The sequence below is a fragment of the Cydia splendana genome, chromosome 9, assembly GCF_910591565.1.
Source record: "Cydia splendana chromosome 9, ilCydSple1.2, whole genome shotgun sequence".
Classification (NCBI taxonomy): domain Eukaryota; kingdom Metazoa; phylum Arthropoda; class Insecta; order Lepidoptera; family Tortricidae; genus Cydia; species Cydia splendana.
Window position 1 is genome coordinate 7,234,271 of NC_085968.1, and position 20,367 is coordinate 7,254,637.

General features: G+C 43.0%; 1 protein-coding gene across 2 annotated transcripts in view; it reads left to right on the forward strand.

Moving 5' to 3' along the window:
- LOC134793473 (afadin) overlaps positions 1-19,956 on the forward strand; it is a 125,755-nt gene extending 105,799 nt beyond the window's left edge. Inside the window, exons 23-36 of one of the 2 annotated variants that reach the window (XM_063765056.1) lie at positions 904-2,613; positions 7,108-7,249; positions 7,996-8,169; positions 8,425-8,527; positions 8,642-9,135; positions 9,632-9,701; positions 9,804-9,891; positions 10,197-10,359; positions 10,529-10,793; positions 11,051-11,229; positions 11,687-11,819; positions 12,136-12,245; positions 12,683-12,818; positions 18,064-19,956. In XM_063765056.1, coding sequence (XP_063621126.1) covers positions 904-2,613; positions 7,108-7,249; positions 7,996-8,169; positions 8,425-8,527; positions 8,642-9,135; positions 9,632-9,701; positions 9,804-9,891; positions 10,197-10,359; positions 10,529-10,793; positions 11,051-11,229; positions 11,687-11,819; positions 12,136-12,245; positions 12,683-12,818; positions 18,064-18,108 — 3,812 coding nt within the window. In that variant the 3' untranslated portion in view covers positions 18,109-19,956. The remainder of the gene's footprint in view (positions 1-903; positions 2,614-7,107; positions 7,250-7,995; positions 8,170-8,424; positions 8,528-8,641; positions 9,136-9,631; positions 9,702-9,803; positions 9,892-10,196; positions 10,360-10,528; positions 10,794-11,050; positions 11,230-11,686; positions 11,820-12,135; positions 12,246-12,682; positions 12,819-18,063) is intronic. The other variant, XM_063765057.1, reaches the window with a different exon arrangement.
- The last annotated feature ends 411 nt before the right edge of the window (positions 19,957-20,367 follow it).

The following is a 20,367-nucleotide window of genomic DNA, read 5'->3' on the forward strand; positions in this document are numbered from 1 at the left end:
AGGCCATTTTACTTTTCAGTGTATCTATGAGTTGATTCCATGTCAGTGAACGCGTGGAAGTACATATATTGTAGATGTAGTGTAATGTGCGCTAACGGGTGTATTGGGTAGCGCTGGAGCCGGCCTGGGCGGAGGCGGAGGTGGAGTACGAGCACCGGCTGCGGCGCAACAGCGGCACCTTCACCAACCCGCACCCCGCGCTGCTGCGCCCCGCCTCCCCGCGCTCCGAGCTCGCCACCGCAGGTCCAGCCCCCCCCCTCCCCCGCACCTATCCTTCCATTCCATCCTGTTCTATCCACTCTTTCACTGCCTTTTAGGCGACGCGCTATACCGCTTGTCGGTAGTACGTAGTGCCAGTGAAAGTGTCACCTTTATTTTCTTCCAAGTTCTCCAAGTATCAATCCCGTCTGTAAATATTTCCATATTACCAATTGTTCCCAATCTCTTTATCCTACAAACCCAGTCTGTCGGTTCTGTACTTTTACTTTGCGCTTCAACGTTACGAGCACAGCGCTCGTCTATTTTGTTGCGGCTGTTAGACCCTCGCGCATCTCTGAACTCTACTATAATGACATATGAGTACCGAGATGTTTTTAAATTGTAGACATTTATTCCGAAAATTTCGTAATTTACCTTATTTTGTTTTCGGACTAAATGCTCGGATGTCTGTTTTTTTTTTCAGTTTTGTCTCTTTTTATTTGATCCGTGATTGCTGTTGTCGTAGTCTTCTTGTCGGTCTGTGGCTTTTTTTCTTAAGTTTACAGCTCATTTGTGTTCAGTGTTTACCAAATATTTGAGTCCTGAGATTCTCCAAATCCGTTGCAAAAAACAGTCACGCATTTACGGGCGCTCAGAACTCAACACGAATATAATTCGTCGTTCAAAGCACTAATTCCATTACAGGATATAGGCGTCCGTGTCACGACCGATGTCACCTCCTCAGAGACGAGTCCACAGAATCTAGCACCTCGGAGAGCGAGGAGTGTCACCCGCACTACCACGGCTCCATCCCGCGACTGATCATAACGTTAGACCGCGAGAACAACCAGCTGCAGGAGGACTTGTCCCCGGACACGCCGGGCTGCCCGCTCGAGCTGAAGGGCCCGCCGCCGCCGCGCCCCATCCCCATATTCACGTTCACGTGCGAGGACTTCGACGAGCAGCAGGCCGGCAGCGACACCACGTACGACAGCCACGTGCCGGAGCCGCCGCCGCCGCCCTGCCCGCCCGCCGCCGCCGAGCCCGAGGCCGAGCCCCCGCGCCTGCCGCCGCAGATGCGGCCCATCGACACGCGGCTCACGCTCGAGCTGTTCCGCGACGAGCGGCCGCAGTTCCGGCGCCGCTGCACCGTGCCCGACGAGTGCGTCAGCGCGTGCGAGTGCTGCCGCACGCCGCAGCCCGAGGCGCCCCAGATCCCCTACATCGACGAGCCCGCCTTCGAACCGTTCATCTTCGAGGACGCGCGCGTCGCTACGCCCAAGACCCGCCGAATCCTCCCCTCGATGTCCCTCGACCGGCCCGACGACAAGCCCGAGACGGCCGACGCCGTCTGCCAGACTCCTTCCTCCCCCATGGACGTCGACGAGAAACATTTCCCCGCGCCCCCGACTCCGCAGAGCAGAAAGCTCGAGCTCAAATTAGATGTCAGTAAGGATGCCAACAAAATAGAAGATATACATTGTAGGTTAAGAAGAGCGTTGTTCACTATGACGAAGTCGTATTCTAGTAAATCCGAGGGCGCCGCGGAACCCTCGAATTCTACGTCAGAGTCGTTCGACGATACGATAAACGATAAGAATATACTCGGGAGAAGCAATTTCCCGACTCCGGTGGAGGCGGGGGCGAAGCAGGTTCTAGATAGCGTCGATCGTAAGTCGTGGAAGTCGCCCGACGAGTATCGCCCCGCCTTCGGTAGGGTTAAAGCTCTAACGAAACGGTTCAACGACATCAACCTGCGATACTGTGTCAAAAACTACAAGAGAAACTGCCAGTCGAGTCCTAATCTTAGTTGTCGTAATGAAAAAACTTTTAGATCGAAAGAAAATTTACCCGCTAGCTCTAGTTTAGTCGATATACAGTACGAGTCGTTAATAACGGACACTAGCGAAACGAAGGGGGCGAAAATGTCCGAAGACGAGGTGAAGAGCATTCTGATACAACTGGAGGACTGGTCTCGGTACGGGTCGCGGGGCAGCGAGGACACGCTCGCGCAGGGCAACGAGTTCGAGCTGCCCAACCTGCCCTCCGAGGAACACTCCGACAACAACGCCAACGCTTACGTATTCAACGAAATAATAGAAAAAAAACCCAAAGTGATCACGCTGGAGAACATAAGACTGAAATCGAACCAATCGAGCGTCAACTCTGATACGAGACAGAGCAAAGAATCGCTTAAAAGTAGCGCCGAAACGAGTTCTAAAGCGCCTGTCGTCGAGGATATTTTGCCGCAAAAGAGCTCTATTTCCCTTTTGGACGTTTCTTGGGGCGCGTCACGGCGGCAATCGTACTCGGCGGTGGTGCAGAGCTGCCCCAACATCAGCAGCGGCAGCGTGCGCGGGCGCGCCGCGTGCGCCGCGCTGGCCGCGCACCACAGCTGCCCCGCCGTGGCCCCGTGTAAGACCGCACACGCATGATAGGTGTGTTATAGCCGTGCGCACACTTACCACGAGAGCACCTTATTTTTTGGTTCGAGCATGCGGACACTTTTATTTGTTCGTAGAACTAAATATCACTGTGTCGTTATTTTCGTCTTAGTTTCTTCGTTTTTATTTGCGATATCACTGCAGAGCCTTATTATAATGTCAAGGGATTTTGTTTATGGGTAGGTAGCAAGGAACGAGTGCTTTCAATTTGTTTCATAGTACATATATTTTTTTAAACGATGATGAATCGTTTTGTTTTCGGCGTTGGTTTACAGTTATTATGGAACAAATAAGGAAATGCCCGTCAATCTTGAATTACTTTTATTGTTTTTGCAACAGTAGATTTTAATAAGAAAGCATTATTATGTGGATATAAAATATTCCGCCTCAAGTTTCTTGAGATGGAATAATTTGTATGTATGACCGGTACAGTCAGCGTCATATAGTAGGTAGCATCCAAAGTACACTCGCGTGCAAAAGTATTGCATCACTTTGCATTTTTTCGTCCGCACCCAATATCTTTGTAATTATATACCCGATTCTGAAAATTTTGGTATCAACTGAAAGCTTATAATGTAACGCATTAGAAAAATGGTAAATTCAATGAAATTTCGAATCTGAAGACTAAAAAAAATCATAAAACTGAAAGTAGTCGCATAATGCTCCAAAAATAAATCCGGAAACTTTAGAATAAAAGTCATTTTTTTAATACAATATCGTTTATTATTATTAAATTAATACTTGGTATTGCCACCCACAGGCCTCCTTTCACAAACCAAGTGGTTTTTCATAGACGTAATTAATTTTCTAATGTGATGATGAGGAATAGCGTCCCACTCCTCCAGCAAGGCTCCCTTCAGCTCCTCAACATTGACCAGGGCAGGATTCCGCTTTCGAACCCTCCTTTTTAGGTAGTCCCACACGTGTTCAATGGGTTTAAGGTCCGGGCTCATCGCTGGCCAGTCCATTGTGTCGATGCCCACTTCGAGAAGGTAGGCTGCGGTGGCCCTAGCGGTATGACACGGGACATTATCCTGCATTAGGATGAACCCCTCATCAAAAATACCGGCATAAGGAACAACATGTTCCTCCGGGATATCAGTGATGTACTTGGCAGCGGTCAATCCACTGTCACGGCCCCCGCCAGGCACGAAAACCAGTTCTGTACGCCCGTCGTAGGAAATGCCGCCCCAGAACATTACGGATCCACCGCCATAGGCAACCCTTTCGGAGAAGAAACATTGAGCGAACTGTTCTTCTGGCCTTCTGTAGACTCTTCCTTTTCGGTCACATCCATTCAAACACATTCTGCACTCTTTCAAGAAGAGAACTGGGGTTCATTGCTCAATGGTCCAGTCCTTGTGATTTTCAGCAAACTCTCTTTAGGCTGTACGGTGTCGCGCCAGCAATCTGGGCACCGCCGCGGGCCTCCTGGGTGTCAAGTTCGCTTTCTTAAGTCTTCTTCTTATTGTCTACTCACTGGCAGCCACTCCTCGTACCTCACGCAGACGCTGCTGGATGGCAATGCTGGTCTGGTGTCGATCTCGGAGAGATGTTGTGACAAAGAAGCGGTCGTCCCTCTCTGGTGTACACTCTCTGCGGCCGCTTCTTGGTCTTGAAGTAAAGGATCCAGTCCCCTGGAACCTCTGGTAAACTCTGCAAACTGCAGATTGGCTTAAATTCAGCTCGGCAGGTACTGAACGTTGGCTACGCCCCGCTTGCAGGGGCTGGATGATTTGGCGGACTTCAGCTTCAGTGGTTTCCATTTTTCCAGGTCTTTTTCACGGGAAAATACGCGGAGATATGTAACGATCGACTTCTGATAAGTGACTGATAACAACCCCTTCTCTACCCCCCGTTTTATAAGGGTCAAGGGTAACGCAACTCGTGCGCGTGATAACGTGAAACCGCTCACAAATCGGGAAATGCCGATAATTTGAAAAATACTGGGCCGATTTCCATGTTTTTTTACTTTTCGTAAAGCTAAAACTTCAAGGAACATGATTACATTAAAATAATTTAGAGAAATTAACCAGTTTACAAATATATTGGGTGCGGACGAAAAAATGCAAAGTGATGCAATACTTTTGCACGCGAGTGTATTCAAATAGTTCGGTACACCATATTATTTGTATGGCGTACCGAACTATTTGAATACTTTGGATGCTACCTAGTTTATGACTCTGACTGCACATTATAATAAGAACAAGTAGATTGAGGCATCGTTTATGATAATGAGCCCTATATTTATGTATTAGTATTACTGAACCGTACAACCCCTTATTACATCAGGTACGAAAATGAACTTCAATGAACAAGAACATGCAACAGTTTTGAAATACCTGACACTTTAGTATATTATTGTTTAATTTTACTTTTAATCATTAGTGCAGGCGTCTCGAAATATTAGGTTTCCTTATACCGTTACAATGACCCTTGCTCGCCTGAATGTACATTAGTTCTCAGTGCGCGTTAGAATATTTTGTGTCTTTCAGGCATATATTAGTCTGGTTTTATTTTTCATAAAATCGATTTCGACTGGCAAATCATATTACTTTTTGGCAACCGGGTTTTTTAACCTAATTAGACCCCGCTGAATCCGCATTTGCCGGTTGCTTAATCGAAATCTTGACCGGAAGTGAGATATTTGACATTAAAGGTCCCTTTTTTTAGTTTTTCGTAAATAACTCTTAAACGGTGGCGCATATCAAAAAATGTTCTATTACATAAGTAATCTGCATAAAATTACCTACAAGAAAGATTCAGTACAATTTTTCGCTAGGATCAATATTCAAAGAGATATTAACGCGGGAAATTTAATTATAATCACTTCTAAGGTCCCTTTTTTTAGTTTTTCGTAAATAACTCATAAACGGTGGCTAATATCAAAAAATGTTGTTAAACGATAATAATCTACACAAAATTTTGAACAAAAAAGATTCAGTACACTTTTCGCAGGGATCAATATTTAAAAAGATAATAAAGAGGGAAAGTTCTAGTATAATAAATTCTAAGTTTCCTTGTTTTTATTTATTCGTTAATAATTTGAAAAGTGTGACTCATAGCAAAAAATATCTTATACATAAATAATAAACATAAAATTTCCTGCAAGAAACATGTAGAACTGTCCAGCGTGGAGGTAATGGCGGCCAAATAAAAGCAGGGAATATACTACATTAGGTTTAATGTTAAGCAGAAGGCTGATTGGAAAAAGTGATTTTATATAAATCTAAGTCGGTCCTTATATAGCTACGTACAGCGCCACACTACTGATTAGTTATGAACTATTACATCTACTGACATACCTAAACTAAGTTGTTGAGTAATTATGCTAGTACATAAGAGTTTCGGTAGATGTCACCTTATTTACATATTATGGAACTGTGGTGCTGTCTACTGGTGATTTATGTCTAATATCTAAGAAGTTTGAGAGCCCTAACCTAGATGGCGTAGGCAAGTAGGTATTATATTGGCTAATACCTATTTATCTATTCCCTGTTAAGATAGGTCTTAACAAGAACACTTTTCGCAAGGATCAATATTTAAAAAGACAGAGCAGCGGGTATTGTAATCAACTTTCTTCCTTTAATATCGCTTTAAATATTGATCCTAGAGAAAAGTATTTGAGATATTTTTTGGAGAAAATTTTATGTAGATAATTTATTCTTAAAAACCTATTTTGCTATGGGACACCGTTTACGAGTTATTTACAAAAAACTAAAAAGGGACTTTAAAATTGATTATTTATAACTTACCCGCTGCTCTGTCTTTTTAAATATTGATCCTAGCGAAAAGTGTTCTACATGTTTCTTGTAGGAAATTTTATGTTTATTATTTATGTATAAGATATTTTTTGCTATGAGTCAAACTTTTCAAATTATTAACGAATAAATAAAAACAAGGAAACTTAGAATTTATTATACTAGAACTTTCCCTCTTTATTATCTTTTTAAATATTGATCCCTGCAAAAAGTGTACTGAATCTTTTTTGTTCAAAATTTTGTGTAGATTATTATCGTGTAACAACATTTTTTGATATTGGCCACCGTTTATGAGTTATTTACGAAAAACTAAAAAAAGGGACCTTAGGTGATTATAATTAAATTTCCCGCGTTAATATCTCTTTGAATATTGATCCTAGCGAAAAATTGTACTGAATCTTTCTTGTAGGCAATTTTATGCAGATTACTTATGTAATAGAAGATTTTTTGCTATGCGCCACCGTTTAAGAGTTATTTACGAAAAACTAAAAAAAGGGACCTTTAATGTCAAATATCTCACTTCCGGTCAAGATTTCGATTAAGCAACCGGCAAATTCGGATTCAGCGGGGTCTAATTAGGTTAAAAAACCCGGTTGCCAAAAAGTAATATGATTTGCCAGTCGAATCAAGAAGGAGAGCGATTTTGAATTTTTATGTCTAGTCTATATGTCGGCATGGTGGATGACATGAGTATTGATATGCAGGTCCTCTGGGCCCGGCGCGGCGCGCGTCGGAGCGCGACCTGCCGTCGCGGCTGGCGGCCGAGCCCGTCAAGCCCAGCAAGAGCACGCCCGCGCTGCACCACGCCGACCCGCCGCCCGACCCCGCGCAGCCCCTGCCTCACAGGTAACGTCTCCCTCCACATTGGATGCGGATCAGCGCGCCGCTACGGTATGCAAACGGGACATCGTTATACAGTATACACGTGCATTTCGCTGTCTTAAACATAAACAGATACAAACTATCGAGGCAATATGGCTTGACAATTATTGTCTACGCATCTATGTCATTCGATTTTTCACCCAAAGTTGTACGAAAAACCCGTATCATGTTAATTGGCCTCAATGGTAACGTTAGGAGAGTTCCTGTACACACTGTACACAGCAGTTACTACTAAATATATTCAAAGCTTATAACAGTTATAACACAAGTATTAATTGTATGTACAGATATCAACCATAATGAATACAATAAAAAAACCGGGCAAGTGCGAGTCGGACTCGCGCACGAAGGGTTCCGTACCATAACGCAAAAAACGGCAAAAAAAAAAACGGTTACCCATCCAAGTACTGACCCCGCCCGACGTTGCTTAACTTCGGTCAAAAATCACGTTTGTTGTATGGGAGCCCCACTTAAATCTTTATTTTATTCTGTTTTTAGTATTTGTTGTTATAGCGGCAACAGAAATACATCATCTGTATAAATTTCAACAACGGTTCGTGAGATACAGCCTGGTGACAGACGGACGGACGGACGGACAGACGGACGGACGGACGGACGGACAGCGGAGTCTTAGTAATAGGGTCCCGTTTTACCCTTTGGGTACGGAACCCTAAAAAGGAAACATTTAACACTGCTAGTATTGATTTCAGTGTGAACATGCACCCGGTGAGCGCCAGCGTGGCCAACGTGAGCCAGGTGGGCGCGGCGGGGCCGGCGGGGAGCGCTTGGGCCGGCAAGTCGCGCAGCAGCCACAACCTCGCGCAGCCCGCCGACGGCTTCTACCAGAACCTGCCCGCTCATACCCATCACAACCTGCACGACAGGTCAGCCCGATGGATAAAGTTAAAATTGACCCGCTGTATATAATTATATTGATGTCCCGCCAACGATGCCGGCGGTCAATGCTCCCATGTGAGCGGGACAGCAATTTAACTATGCGCGTGCAATAGAGAGAACAACAGGCCGGTTAATGTACGAAAATCTATATGTAAAGCAAAGCGTCTCTGGTTTAGTAGAAATCTGCTACCCTTACTCACATCATACTATTTTACGAGTACTAATAACACACTTTATCACAGATGGTCATCGTTACGCAGTTCGACGGGCAGCAACCGGCCGCAGTCGGCGCACTACGCCCCCGCGCCTCTCGAGACGTCGCCCGATTCGCCTCAACAACATCAAGTACGTTATGTATACCCTAGATACTTTTTCTTGAAAACCTTTTAAGATTATTGCGCAACTGTGGCTCCGCAGCGAATAACTTCTCGTACCTATTACACACTGTTTTCTTTCCAGCAAAATCAAATGAACGCCATAAACGCGCGGTCGGCCAAGCTAGCGGAGATGTCCGAGGAAGTGACTCGGCGACAGCAAATGCAGTACCAACTGGCGCAGCAGAAGGCCGCCACGCTCCCGGCGCACACGCACCAGAACATGATGAGTCCCCAGCACGTGCACCCCATGCACCAGCAGCACTACCCCAACCACATCAACATGCATCCCAACATGCTGCCCATGTCACCTAACATGCAACCTCCCATGTCGCCGAACATGCAACCTCCAATGTCGCCAAACATGCAACAGCCGATGTCGCCAAACATGCAGCAGCCCATTTCGCCGAACATGCAACAGGGCATGCAAGCGATGCAGCAGAACATGCAAGGGAACATGCAAGGCATGCAAGGGAATGTGCAAGGAAACATGCACCAGCAACATCAGCACATGCACGCCCCCGTGCAGAGCCCGCCGCCTCAACAACTCTACCACAACCAGCATCAGCCACAGCAGAGGTGAGTGTCTTAACTGTGGCGTGTAGACAATATCATATTGTGGTATTGTGGCGAGTCAAGTCCGGATTCATCCTGAGGGTCGTGAAGTTGGAATCTCGACACAGTGTGAGTTTTAATTCTTTTCTGCTGAGCGTTCCGACTGAACATCTAGCGACCTCCACCCAGGAGGAGTTTTGGCCGAAGAGTGTCAAGTTCCGGCGGTTCCGCGCCCGGCTCCCTGACACTGCGGGGTTGCGAACTGCGTCGCAGCCATAATTGTGTGTTTTTATTTTAGTTTTAAGATATATTTTATATGTATGCTAGTTTTAAGGTATTTATCTATGGGCCAATAGTTGCCTGAATATAAATATTTTCATTTTTATTTCATTTTAATATCGCTAATCAAAGTACAGTAGCTATCAAAGGTATTCGTATCGTTTATTTATGCTAAAACTATTTTTTTGTGACTAGTGTAAAATGATTTCATACAACTACAATCCGATCGTGTTTTGTTTAGGTACGAGTGGCACCCGCCGGGGCCGCCGTCGCCGCAGCGCGCGCAGCCGCCAGTAGCACCCAAACCTCAGGTACGACTACACTTAAATTGTGTGTCTGTTAAATGCCCACGTATCTATATGACGATGGTTGGAAGACTAAGAATTTAAACTGATTGTTTTTGTTTCTCTTAGGGAGCAAGACGACCAGAGTCTGAACTAGAAGAGCATTATCACCAACACAACCAGCAACCGCAACAGAGTACGATACAACCCGATGACGGTTAGTACTCGTTTATTATGCTATACTAGTTTGTAGGCGTAAAAAAATCGTCCGATGGCGATCGGGTGATTTTTTTCTGTAGCTAATTGCATGGTGTTGTTCAGCGTCTATTAAAATCAAACGTACAACTAAAACAAAAGCCCTAGTGTTTATGCCTTTTTAAACATTTTATATGAAATTGCATGCGTTATTTCGCATCCTTGGGATTTGAATGTAACTTTTCTGCGGACGCTATATGACGCCTTGTGGACCCCAGGGGTTACTTTGACATTTAATTGAATATATTTGTATATATCGTTATATAGAGCGGTACGTGGCGTCGGCTCTGGAGCCTCCCCCGGGCCCGGCGGGGCCGTACGCGGCGCTGGGGCCGGCCGGGGGCAGCGGGCCGGCCGCGCACAACCCCTGGCAGCGCGAGGAGCGCGAGCGCCAGCAGGAGCAGCGCCGCGCCCATGCACGCAGTCGCCGGTAAACAACTATTTTAAATATACCATTTAGAGATTTATAATTACTATTGACTTATTTTATAATATGACAATCCTGGTAAATACTATTATTGCATGACCTAACCGTCGCCGATTTTGTAACGTTTTTTACGGCTGATATGATATCGATGTTGACGATCGTACTTCTGCAGGGACGCAGCGATAGCATCACTACTAGGTATCGGCGCGGCGCGGACGGCGGCCCAGAACCAGCAGCTGCGCGCGCTGCAGCTGGAGCGCGAGTTCGAGCGGCGCGCCGTGCAGCACGCCGACGCCGCCGCCGCCGCCGCCGACGCCGCCGACTCCGACCCCGACCCCGAGCCCGACCAGCCCCAGCCGCCGCAGCCGCCCAAGTCCATCCTCAAGACCAACCACGCGCCGCGCACCGACCACACCAACGGATACGCGCACGACACTGTGATTACTTGCTTACATTTTTTTGTGACATCTTCGAATAAATTTCGGGGTCTTTTCTTTTTCGGATTAAGTTGCCAACTTCCGTAATTTCTAGGAAACGCTTGATAATATTGTCCAGTTTTTAGAAAATTTACTACCATTTCGGTAGGGGGATTCATACACCACCTAGAGACGTCGAATCGCTTCTTTACGTTTAAAAGGTACACGAAGAATAGAAGTTTTAGATGAGCATTTGTTACAAATATTTCCTGTTTCAGAGTGGAGCGGGTCAGGGTCCGGGTCCGGGGCCGGAGGCGGAGGCGGCGGAGGCGCTGGGCGCGCTGTCGCTGGCGCCGCCGCCGCCGGAGCGCGGCTCGTCGTTCGCCGTCATGGCCACGCGCGCAAGAGCGCTGTCGCCGCCGCAACAACCCAAGCCCGCTCAGGCACACACCCCACAGTACGTATCTTCTACGATCCTAGTACACCCCTTATTGGGTAGTCTCTTCATTAACATTTGCATCCAGTTTGTTTTCTGTCATCGACCCGTCGCGTGACCTACCTTTCGGGGTTCCGGATTCTTAGTTGAGGTCATGACATAGATTATTCATCGGTTGTGCGGCTCACATATCTCCACTTTCCGTTAGTAATACACATATACACGTAGAGAGAGACGGTAGTTAGTACAAAACAAAATTTGACGGAGAATTTGTATGTACGAGGGATACCGACGCCGTCAGAAATATGCTACGCTCAAACTATTGATGAGCCGGTTTGTCAATTACTACGGTTGAGTATGTTGCAATGGAAGGTTCCGGGGCGTGCGTTTGGCAAACCAAACGTGTTCTGAATGTCACAACAAAGCACTTAAACTGAATGAAGTCCCATGTATTAATAAGTACATATATTGTCCCCAGCTCGCCGCCGGGCTCGGGCTCGAGCGCGACGCGCGACAAGCGCGTGTCGTTCCACGAGCGCGCCGCGCCGCCCGCGCCGCCCGCCTCCTCGCCGCCGCCGCTGCACGAGACGCCGCCCATCGAGGACCCTGACGTACGTTACTCTTTATTACGTCACTCGACAAACTAAACGCAAACGCAAACATTACAGCGGGTTTGAGTGATCGACATCCCTACAGTGCTTATTTATCATCCTAATGAAATTAAATTATAACAGATTATACCGATCCCAATTGTGTTTTAATAACCACGCTAAGTCTATGGCATATCTTCCGTTCCACAAATCATGCGAATTTCGTTTTAAAAAAAGAATTCTAAAACTGGAACACACGGAAACATTAATACAACGCCATAATATATGTCTTCTCAATGAAAGTAAATGTAGTATAATATGATGTATTACGTTGCAGCGCTTCATCGAGGAGGCGGAGAGCATGCTGTCGGGCGGGCTGTCGCCGAGCACGCCGCCCGCCGCGGCCGTGCACACGCCCGGCGTCATCGGCGCGCAGGAGGTCTACAGGTACAGCTTCAATCGTTCATGTTACGTTACCTTACCCGATCACCCTTAGTGCCCGTTGTACTACTGGCCCGCTGTACTCCACCGAGTCTCAGCAAGAAACCGACCGAATCGGAGAAAGGATACTTAGCTATAAGTTCTACAGAGTATTCATTGTAAATTAACAGTATAAGTGTCTTGGCTGTAGCTGTAAACTTATACTTAAGTGTTTGCCTGAATAAAGAATAAATAATGAATGTCAATTGGTAATTCTAAATTCGTATTACGATCGCGTTTATCACACATGACCGTGATAGCGTCTCTTACAAAGTTGGGGTGCTAGATCATATTAGATTTTGCCCAATCAATCATGGTTGCAAATGTTGCCCAGTAACAGTAAATGTTGAACAGTAGTCGGTAAAGCTAATATGTGTGTGTGTGTGTGTGTGTGTGTGATGCAGGGACCCGCGGCAGCGGCGGCTGGCTGAGAAGCAGGCTGCGACGAGCGCGGCGCCGGTGCCCGAGCAGCTGTCCTTCAAGGAGAAGATGAAGATGTTCGCGTTAGAGGCTGGCGACCCCAACACGCCCAAGGACAAGGTACGCACGCTCTAAAGTTCTGGTTTCCTAGGAAAGCGGTGCCGTCATAATATGACGGCACCGCTATATAGCGGCCGTAATACAGCGGTGAATGACGTCACTAGAACGTTGTCTATATAAACAATATGGCACGGTTTCCTAATAGAGAACGGTGATTGACACCGTAACGTCAAAAAGCGGTGCCGTCATTTCTTAGAGCATTTAATAACTGGAGACGTCATGGCTGTAATTTCTGTACAAAACAGTCTGCCGATTTTTTCGGGGGAGGGGCACGTCAAATGTATTGGTATTTCTACATGATTTCTACGTAACGTACAAATAGCCATGTCAGTCCATACAAAAGTTAGCACAATTGTGCAAGGTTTTCGGCAGAGGGATAAGCTCTTAACCCATTCAGGGCCAGCGACTCAGCGTATGGGTCATGCTCAAACAGTTCCGCAGGGCCAGTGACTCACATGTGAGTCTTGAATAAATTGTGATTTAAACTTAAACGAAACGTAATTTGATGTAATAACGTAAGTATCATATAAGCTAAAAACCATTTCTATAAGGTATATTACGTAAAAAAATTATAAACACGTATTTTTTAATGAAAACAGGGTCTAGAATATTCAAGTTTGGTTTACTATCAGTGCAATATAGTAAATATACTGAAATTCTAGATACATATGCGATGCAAGCAAACAGAAAAATCCATATTTAAAAAATACAAAAAATATATATATTTCAGAAGTTATTGACATGGCTCAAGGTATGGGTCACCGTGGCCTGGCGCTACTTGTAAAAACTACTAATGTTTCCGTAGCAGGCTAAAATAAACTTTATTGGCTGGTTTTAAAGCTTATTTCATGTTGAAGCTGTTTGATATTGTACCATTTTACAACCGATTACTGTTTGGATGATGGTAAGCCACATTTTATAGGAACCAAGCCGTAGTATAATAATATTTTGTTTTGTATGAGGGGCAAGGCAACTAGGATTTTCTCCCACTGTACTTTTATGTCATAATATTTGGTGATCGTTGTATTGTATCTTAGGCAATTACCTACTAACAATGATGTTAGGGTTCATTTTTTTTTTAATATATAACAAGGCGGTTGAAACAGTCATCACTAACTAATATGTATTGTATTACTAATAGTTTGTCTTTGACGACCGGTCTGGCCTAGGACGATTTATTTGTGGGCGACTTTGTACTTCTCCTGTGCTGTTTAGTGATTTCGTATTTTGTGACCATGGCTATGGATTACCGGAATTTGAACCCGCCTAACCAAACTGCAATAATTAGTTTTTTTTTATAGGCACAGAATAACGGTGGTTAGTAAAAATGTTGCATAATGCTGTTCAACTGGCCAGCTTCATAAGCGGCGATTTATTTACCGTGCGCGCCAGGCTCGAGACCCATAAGCTGAGTCATACGTTTTAGCTAAAAACGGTTTGTATGGTGGCCCGGCGTATTGTGTACGCTCAGCGGTTCGTGGCCATGAATGGGTTAAAGGCGACTCCAGTTATTAAATGCTCTAAGCGTCATTGGCCTGGGACGAATGGAATGAATGAATGAATGAAAATATCTATGTGTATATCTTCTATACATATAATAAAGCTGAAGACGGTCGAAAGTCTGTACATGGAAGATATTTGAAAAAAAGTTGGCTGGGGATACTTAGAATCGATAACAGAACACGTTCCAAAAGTTTTTAGAATTTTTGTCTGTTTGTCTGTTTATCTGTTTGTCTGTTTATTTGAACGCGCATCACGTGAAAACGGCTTAACGGATTTTGATGAAAACTTTACTAATCTGTCGAGAAAATCCCCGGCCAGGTTATAGGCTATAAAAATTCAACCCCTAAAAGGTAAACTAACAGATGGCGCTGAATTTAATACGTTGTGACATGAATAAGCCACCGAGGAAAGATTTTGCCAAATTAACTCTAAGTTTAGAGCAGGGGGTACGGATATCAACAAAAATAATTGAATAATTATGTTGATTTAATAAATTAATAATATAACAAAATTAAACGACAGTAAATTAATTGCCCTTCATTGCACAGTCTTTTGGGGAACTGAGTAAACATTAATAAATAAAGAAAACTAAAAATGAGTTTACATAGTTACATAGTGGTAAAATAAACACACATAATTATCAAACACGCGTATAATTGCATAATTATTTAAAATTATTAATTTTCTCCATCATGAATTATACCTAATCGTAATTATATTGCACCCATATCAAATCCATATTCATACAAAGTGGGTACTTTGACAAAAAAAACATTGACCTCTGTCATTTGCAGTGCCGGATTCACCCTTTTAGGCAAAATAAGCACTTGCTTAGGGCATCACGTCTAGGGGGCACCAAAACCGTAGGCAAAAAAAAGCGCAGGCTGCATCAGCATTGCAGTCGTCGTGGAGTAGGTACCTGTACAAGTACCCATCTAATAACGTCCCATCCCTTCTCTGTATGAAATCCTGGATTCGCGCCTGGTTGGGACTAAAAGTAAAAAACCGGGCAAGTGCGAGTCAGACTCGCGCATGAAGACGAAACGGTCACCCATCCAAGTACTGACCTCGCCCGACGTTGCTTAACTTCGGTCAAAAGTCACGTTTGTTGTATGGGAGCCCCACTTAAATCTTTATTTTATACTGTTTTTAGTATTTGTTGTTATAGCGGCAACAGAAATACATCATCTGTGAAAATTTCAACTGTCTAGCTATCACGGTTCGTGAGATACAGCCTGGTGACAGACGGACGGACGGACGGACGGACGGACGGACGGACAGCGGAGTCTTAGTAATAGGGTCCCGTTTTACCCTTTGGGTACGGAACCCTGAAAATGTACAACTGTCTATCAAACTGCGTTTTTTATATCGAAAAATTTTCGCGCTCGCTTCGCTCGCGTTTTCAGTAACATTCTAAGATATGATAAAAGTGACATTCGGGTGGCGACTGCAGTAGCATTACTCTGTTGCAACGTTACTGCTGCAGTACTGTCAATTTTCGTGATAAAATGATGTGACTGATTTCCATACTAAAAGTAAAAATGTACAACTGTCTATCAAATTGCGTTTTTATATCGAAAAATTTTCGCGCTCGCTTCGCTCGCGTTTTCTATAACTTTCTAAGGTATGGCTACTGTAGCAGCATTACTCTGTTGCAACGTTACTGCTGCAGCACTGTCAATTTTCGTGATAAAATGATGTGACTGATTTCCATACTAAAAGTAAAAATGTACAACTGTCTATGAAATTGCGTTTTTATATCGAAAAATTTTCGCGCTCGCTTCGCTCGCGTTTTCTATAACTTTCTAAGGTATGGCTACTGTAGCAGCATTACTCTGTTGCAACGTTACTGCTGCAGCACTGTCAATTTTCGTGATAAAATGATGTGACTGATTTCCATACTAAAAGTAAAAATGTACAACTGTCTATGAAATTGCGTTTTTATATCGAAAAATTTTCGCGCTCGCTTCGCTCGCGTTTTCTATAACTTTCTAAGGTATGGCTACTGTAGCAGCATTACTCTGTTGCAACGTTACTGCTGCAGCACTGTCAATTTTCGTGATCAAATGATGTGACTGATTTCCATACTAAAAGCAAAAATGTACAACTGTCTATCAAATTGCGTTTTTATATCGAAAAAATTTCGCGCTCGCTTCGCTCGCGTTTTCAATAACTTTCTAAGGTTTGGCGACTGCAGCAGCATTACTCTGTTGCAACGTTACTGCTGCAGCACTGTCAATTTTCGTGATCAAATGATGTGACTGATTTCCATACTAAAAGTAAAAATGTACAACTGTCTATGAAATTGCGTTTTTATATCGAAAAATTTTCGCGCTCGCTTCGCTCGCGTTTTCAATTACTTTCTAAGGTATGGCGACTGCAGCAGCATTACTCTGTTGCAACGTTACTGCTGTAGCACTGTCAAATTTCCTGATAAAATGTTGTGACTAATTTCCATTCTCAGCTGTAATGCGGCAATGAATGTCACTCAACTGACCAAAAAAATTCAATGTAATCTCGATGACCCTAGGGAGAGGGGGCACCATGGTCTAGAAATGCTTAGGGCATCAAAACGGCACTGGTCGTTTGCGGAGTCAAACGATTTGGGACTCGCGTTTAATACGCATTACCATGCCTTCCAGAAAAAAATCCAATCATTCGCGAAAGTCTCGCAACGCATTGAGGTTACAAGGGGCACGTGGTCTTCCTCAGGAGTCTGAAGAAGGCCACGGTGAGTGGCGCCCTAGCCAGGCAGGCCGCTTCGCTTTCGCTCGCGCGCGTATACCTTACTGTATCGTCCGATATACATCTACTACTCTGTCGTTTACATCACGTGTAAAATTTGAATAAGGGCGAAAAAAATATTGATTTTGGAGTGTAGTTTTATTTAGTGGTACCTAATTGTAAAATATTTTATCTGGACTGCAGTCCTCTAGCATATCCATCTGTCAACTTTACTTCAAGTTCCGCCTACAGGGGGGAGGGAGAGAAATTAGGATTAGTAACTAGCCGATTACTGACACAGACCGAATTCCACGCGGGCGGAGCCGCGGGCACAGCTAGTTACACAATAAAATGGTTGCTCTGACTGTATACCGATACAGGTGTCACTCATACAATGAATGTTTCGTTCATTCAATTCGTGCCAGCTTTCATGAATCAACCTGTACATGTACAATACCATAAAACTACCCTACCATAGTCCTAAAAAAATATGATGATGACCCAATTCTGAGGCGCAAAATTTACATGGATGAAAAAAAAAACCGAAAAGAATATTGTGGATATAATGCAATCAAACGATATCCAAACCCATATTTCTGAAAAATTCAGGGTGGAGTCGTGCCTCCGCGCAGCATGCAACTTCACCGAGTCCTAGAATCCTACATATTTGGTTTGTTTTGAATTCCATGGTATTTTTGGTTAATTTCGTCCTCATATAACAAAATTGGAAATTCATAAAATACTACGCGAATTAGCTTTAGCGGACAACTTTTCTTAAAATTTGGTTTAACCCATGCAACTTGTAAAAATGAACTTATTAATACTTATAGTGTAATTTACAATATAATATGATGTAGCTGTACTTTAATAAATAAAATAAAAAAATAAAGTAGGTATAGATTTTTTTTAAGCAATCCATGCCGAAACATACGATAGATTAAAGCACAGACCATAGTTGAGATGATCCCTGATCCCTGAAGTGAATGCCGTTACTCATGTAATCCGCATAATATTGCAGGTGAAGATATCGCGCGCGCAGCGGGACATCGACGCCGTGCACTGAGCGACACAACATCGCGTCCGGCGTTCATAATTCATACTTACTAACATTTATATACAGTATTAAACTGGGTATGCAACTTTATTGTTGGCACGTTCACTTACTATCAAAGTTATAAAGACGATACTACCTAAATCGCGAGTCAACATTAGACCTTGAAATTGTCAATAACTAAGCAATTTACCCCGTAAAGAGTGCAGCGTCTCGGCAGCTTATCCCTAGCTGTAATCCGGAGCTTTTACCGATCGTGGTCTTCGACCCTGTAAGGCATCTACGTTTTATTGTATCCCTATTTTATAGTGTATTGCATATACCCCGTGAGACCACGATTTGCCTTTATCACATGCAGCACCAATTTACATGTAGATTGATAAGTATCTTTTTACAAACGAATATATTTTTATGATGATAATAAATTTTGATTGTTGTTTACATACGTCGCCTTAGCAGCTAGTGCAATGATTATTTATATATCTACATAGACTTGTACCAGATATTGTTATATTAAATATGATACCCACTTGTAGGTCACAACAGTACGGTTGTCAAACTTTTCAGTTTATTTGCAATGTAATGTAATGTGACTGGCACTGTCGTGTCTGATTGTTATCATTATCCTGACTGCAAATTAAGTATATGAATTCAATTGTTTAAATAAATTTTAACGATGTAACGATTCTCATTTTGGCAACTGTGTTGTTGTGGTCTGTAAGTTTAATATATTTGGTTGAGATCCAGGTTGACCTATATTTTGATCATGCACTCTTTTATGGCACATAAAAATGATGTCAATTTCTGGAGATTCAAAATTTACTGGTGCCATTATATTATGTGATTGATTGTAACATAGAATGTAATTCTCGGGTGGACCAATAATCAGTGTCGACGTCAGAAGGTGCCTTTTCGTGGACCTTAATGAGCTACACATAGTATGTCTCTCAAATCGGCTCCGCTGTCTATTTTTATTCAATTTATCTCTACCTACGATTAAAGCTTCGTCACATTCCAAAGAATATGTATCTTATTCTTTTATTACTTTAAGAATCATTCCTAATAAATCTTTCTAAAATTTATTCATTGTACATGTGCGTGTGTAACACTATATCTAACATTTCATATCATGTGGATAAATTTAATATATTCGAGTCCTCTAGTATTCGAATCTAACAAAATGGATCCAGTATGTACTTTAATTATAAATGCAATAAATTATTGTAAAGCCTTTGTGTATATACTTAAATAAGAATAAGCACATGTTTGTGCCAAAATTTAATACTTATGTGACAAAATGAAGAGGAGAGTTTGTGTAAACAGCTAGAGTATCATCGTCCTCGTCACGACACGCCCTCGCACGGCCGCCGCGCGAAACTGGAAGCTATTTCTAGATATCCTTATAGTTAAAAAACTCATGGCACCAATTTATTATGTACTAGTTATGTAAATATTTGTAGGTAGGAAAGTCCCTATGGTTACGTTAAGGTTTTTTGTACACCTGTTTGTATATGTAAATGTTTATTTATAGATGATTATATAGAGAGTTTACATATGAAATTAAGACGCGAGGCCTATTGGAGTTAGTATTAATTTAGTTCCTGAGAATCGTTTACAGTGTTCTCAGTATTCACCCAACGATAGTCAATTAGCAAGAGATTGAGATTTATTTGTAGAGGAGTTTTATGTTTGTAGGCTGTACATACGATACACCCGAACAAGTAGCGACTACGACAGCTCCGTTATACATTTGTAAGGTTTTTAAGTGGAATAATTATTACACAAATCCATTATATTGTTATTAACCGTAATTATTATACTTCATCTACTTGAGAAAGTAATAAAATAAAATAACATGTACTTTTGTTTTCTTTTAGTCGACCCTTTTTCATATCTTAGTCGGTCATGAAATCAAATCTATGAAAAAAAAAACAATGAAACAAATGTTTTTGCGCTTCCAATTATATTAAAATTAATAAGAACTACCTAGTGTCCGACCGAAGCTGGATTTTTTCTGAAACTGGTTCGGGGTTGCTCTAGTTTATAGCGGCAACACTGTTTGATTTTCACAATTTTAACACATATCGAAATCAAGCTTTGATCCTTGATTTCGATATGTGTTAAAATTGTGTTCAAATGGCGTTCTAAGTTTTAATCCTGTATCAAAAGGTGGCAGGAAATTTACTGTGACTACAAAATTTACTTTGACAATACGCCTCTATACTAAATTTACTTGTGACGGATTGAAACAAATAATTTTGCTTTTATGAC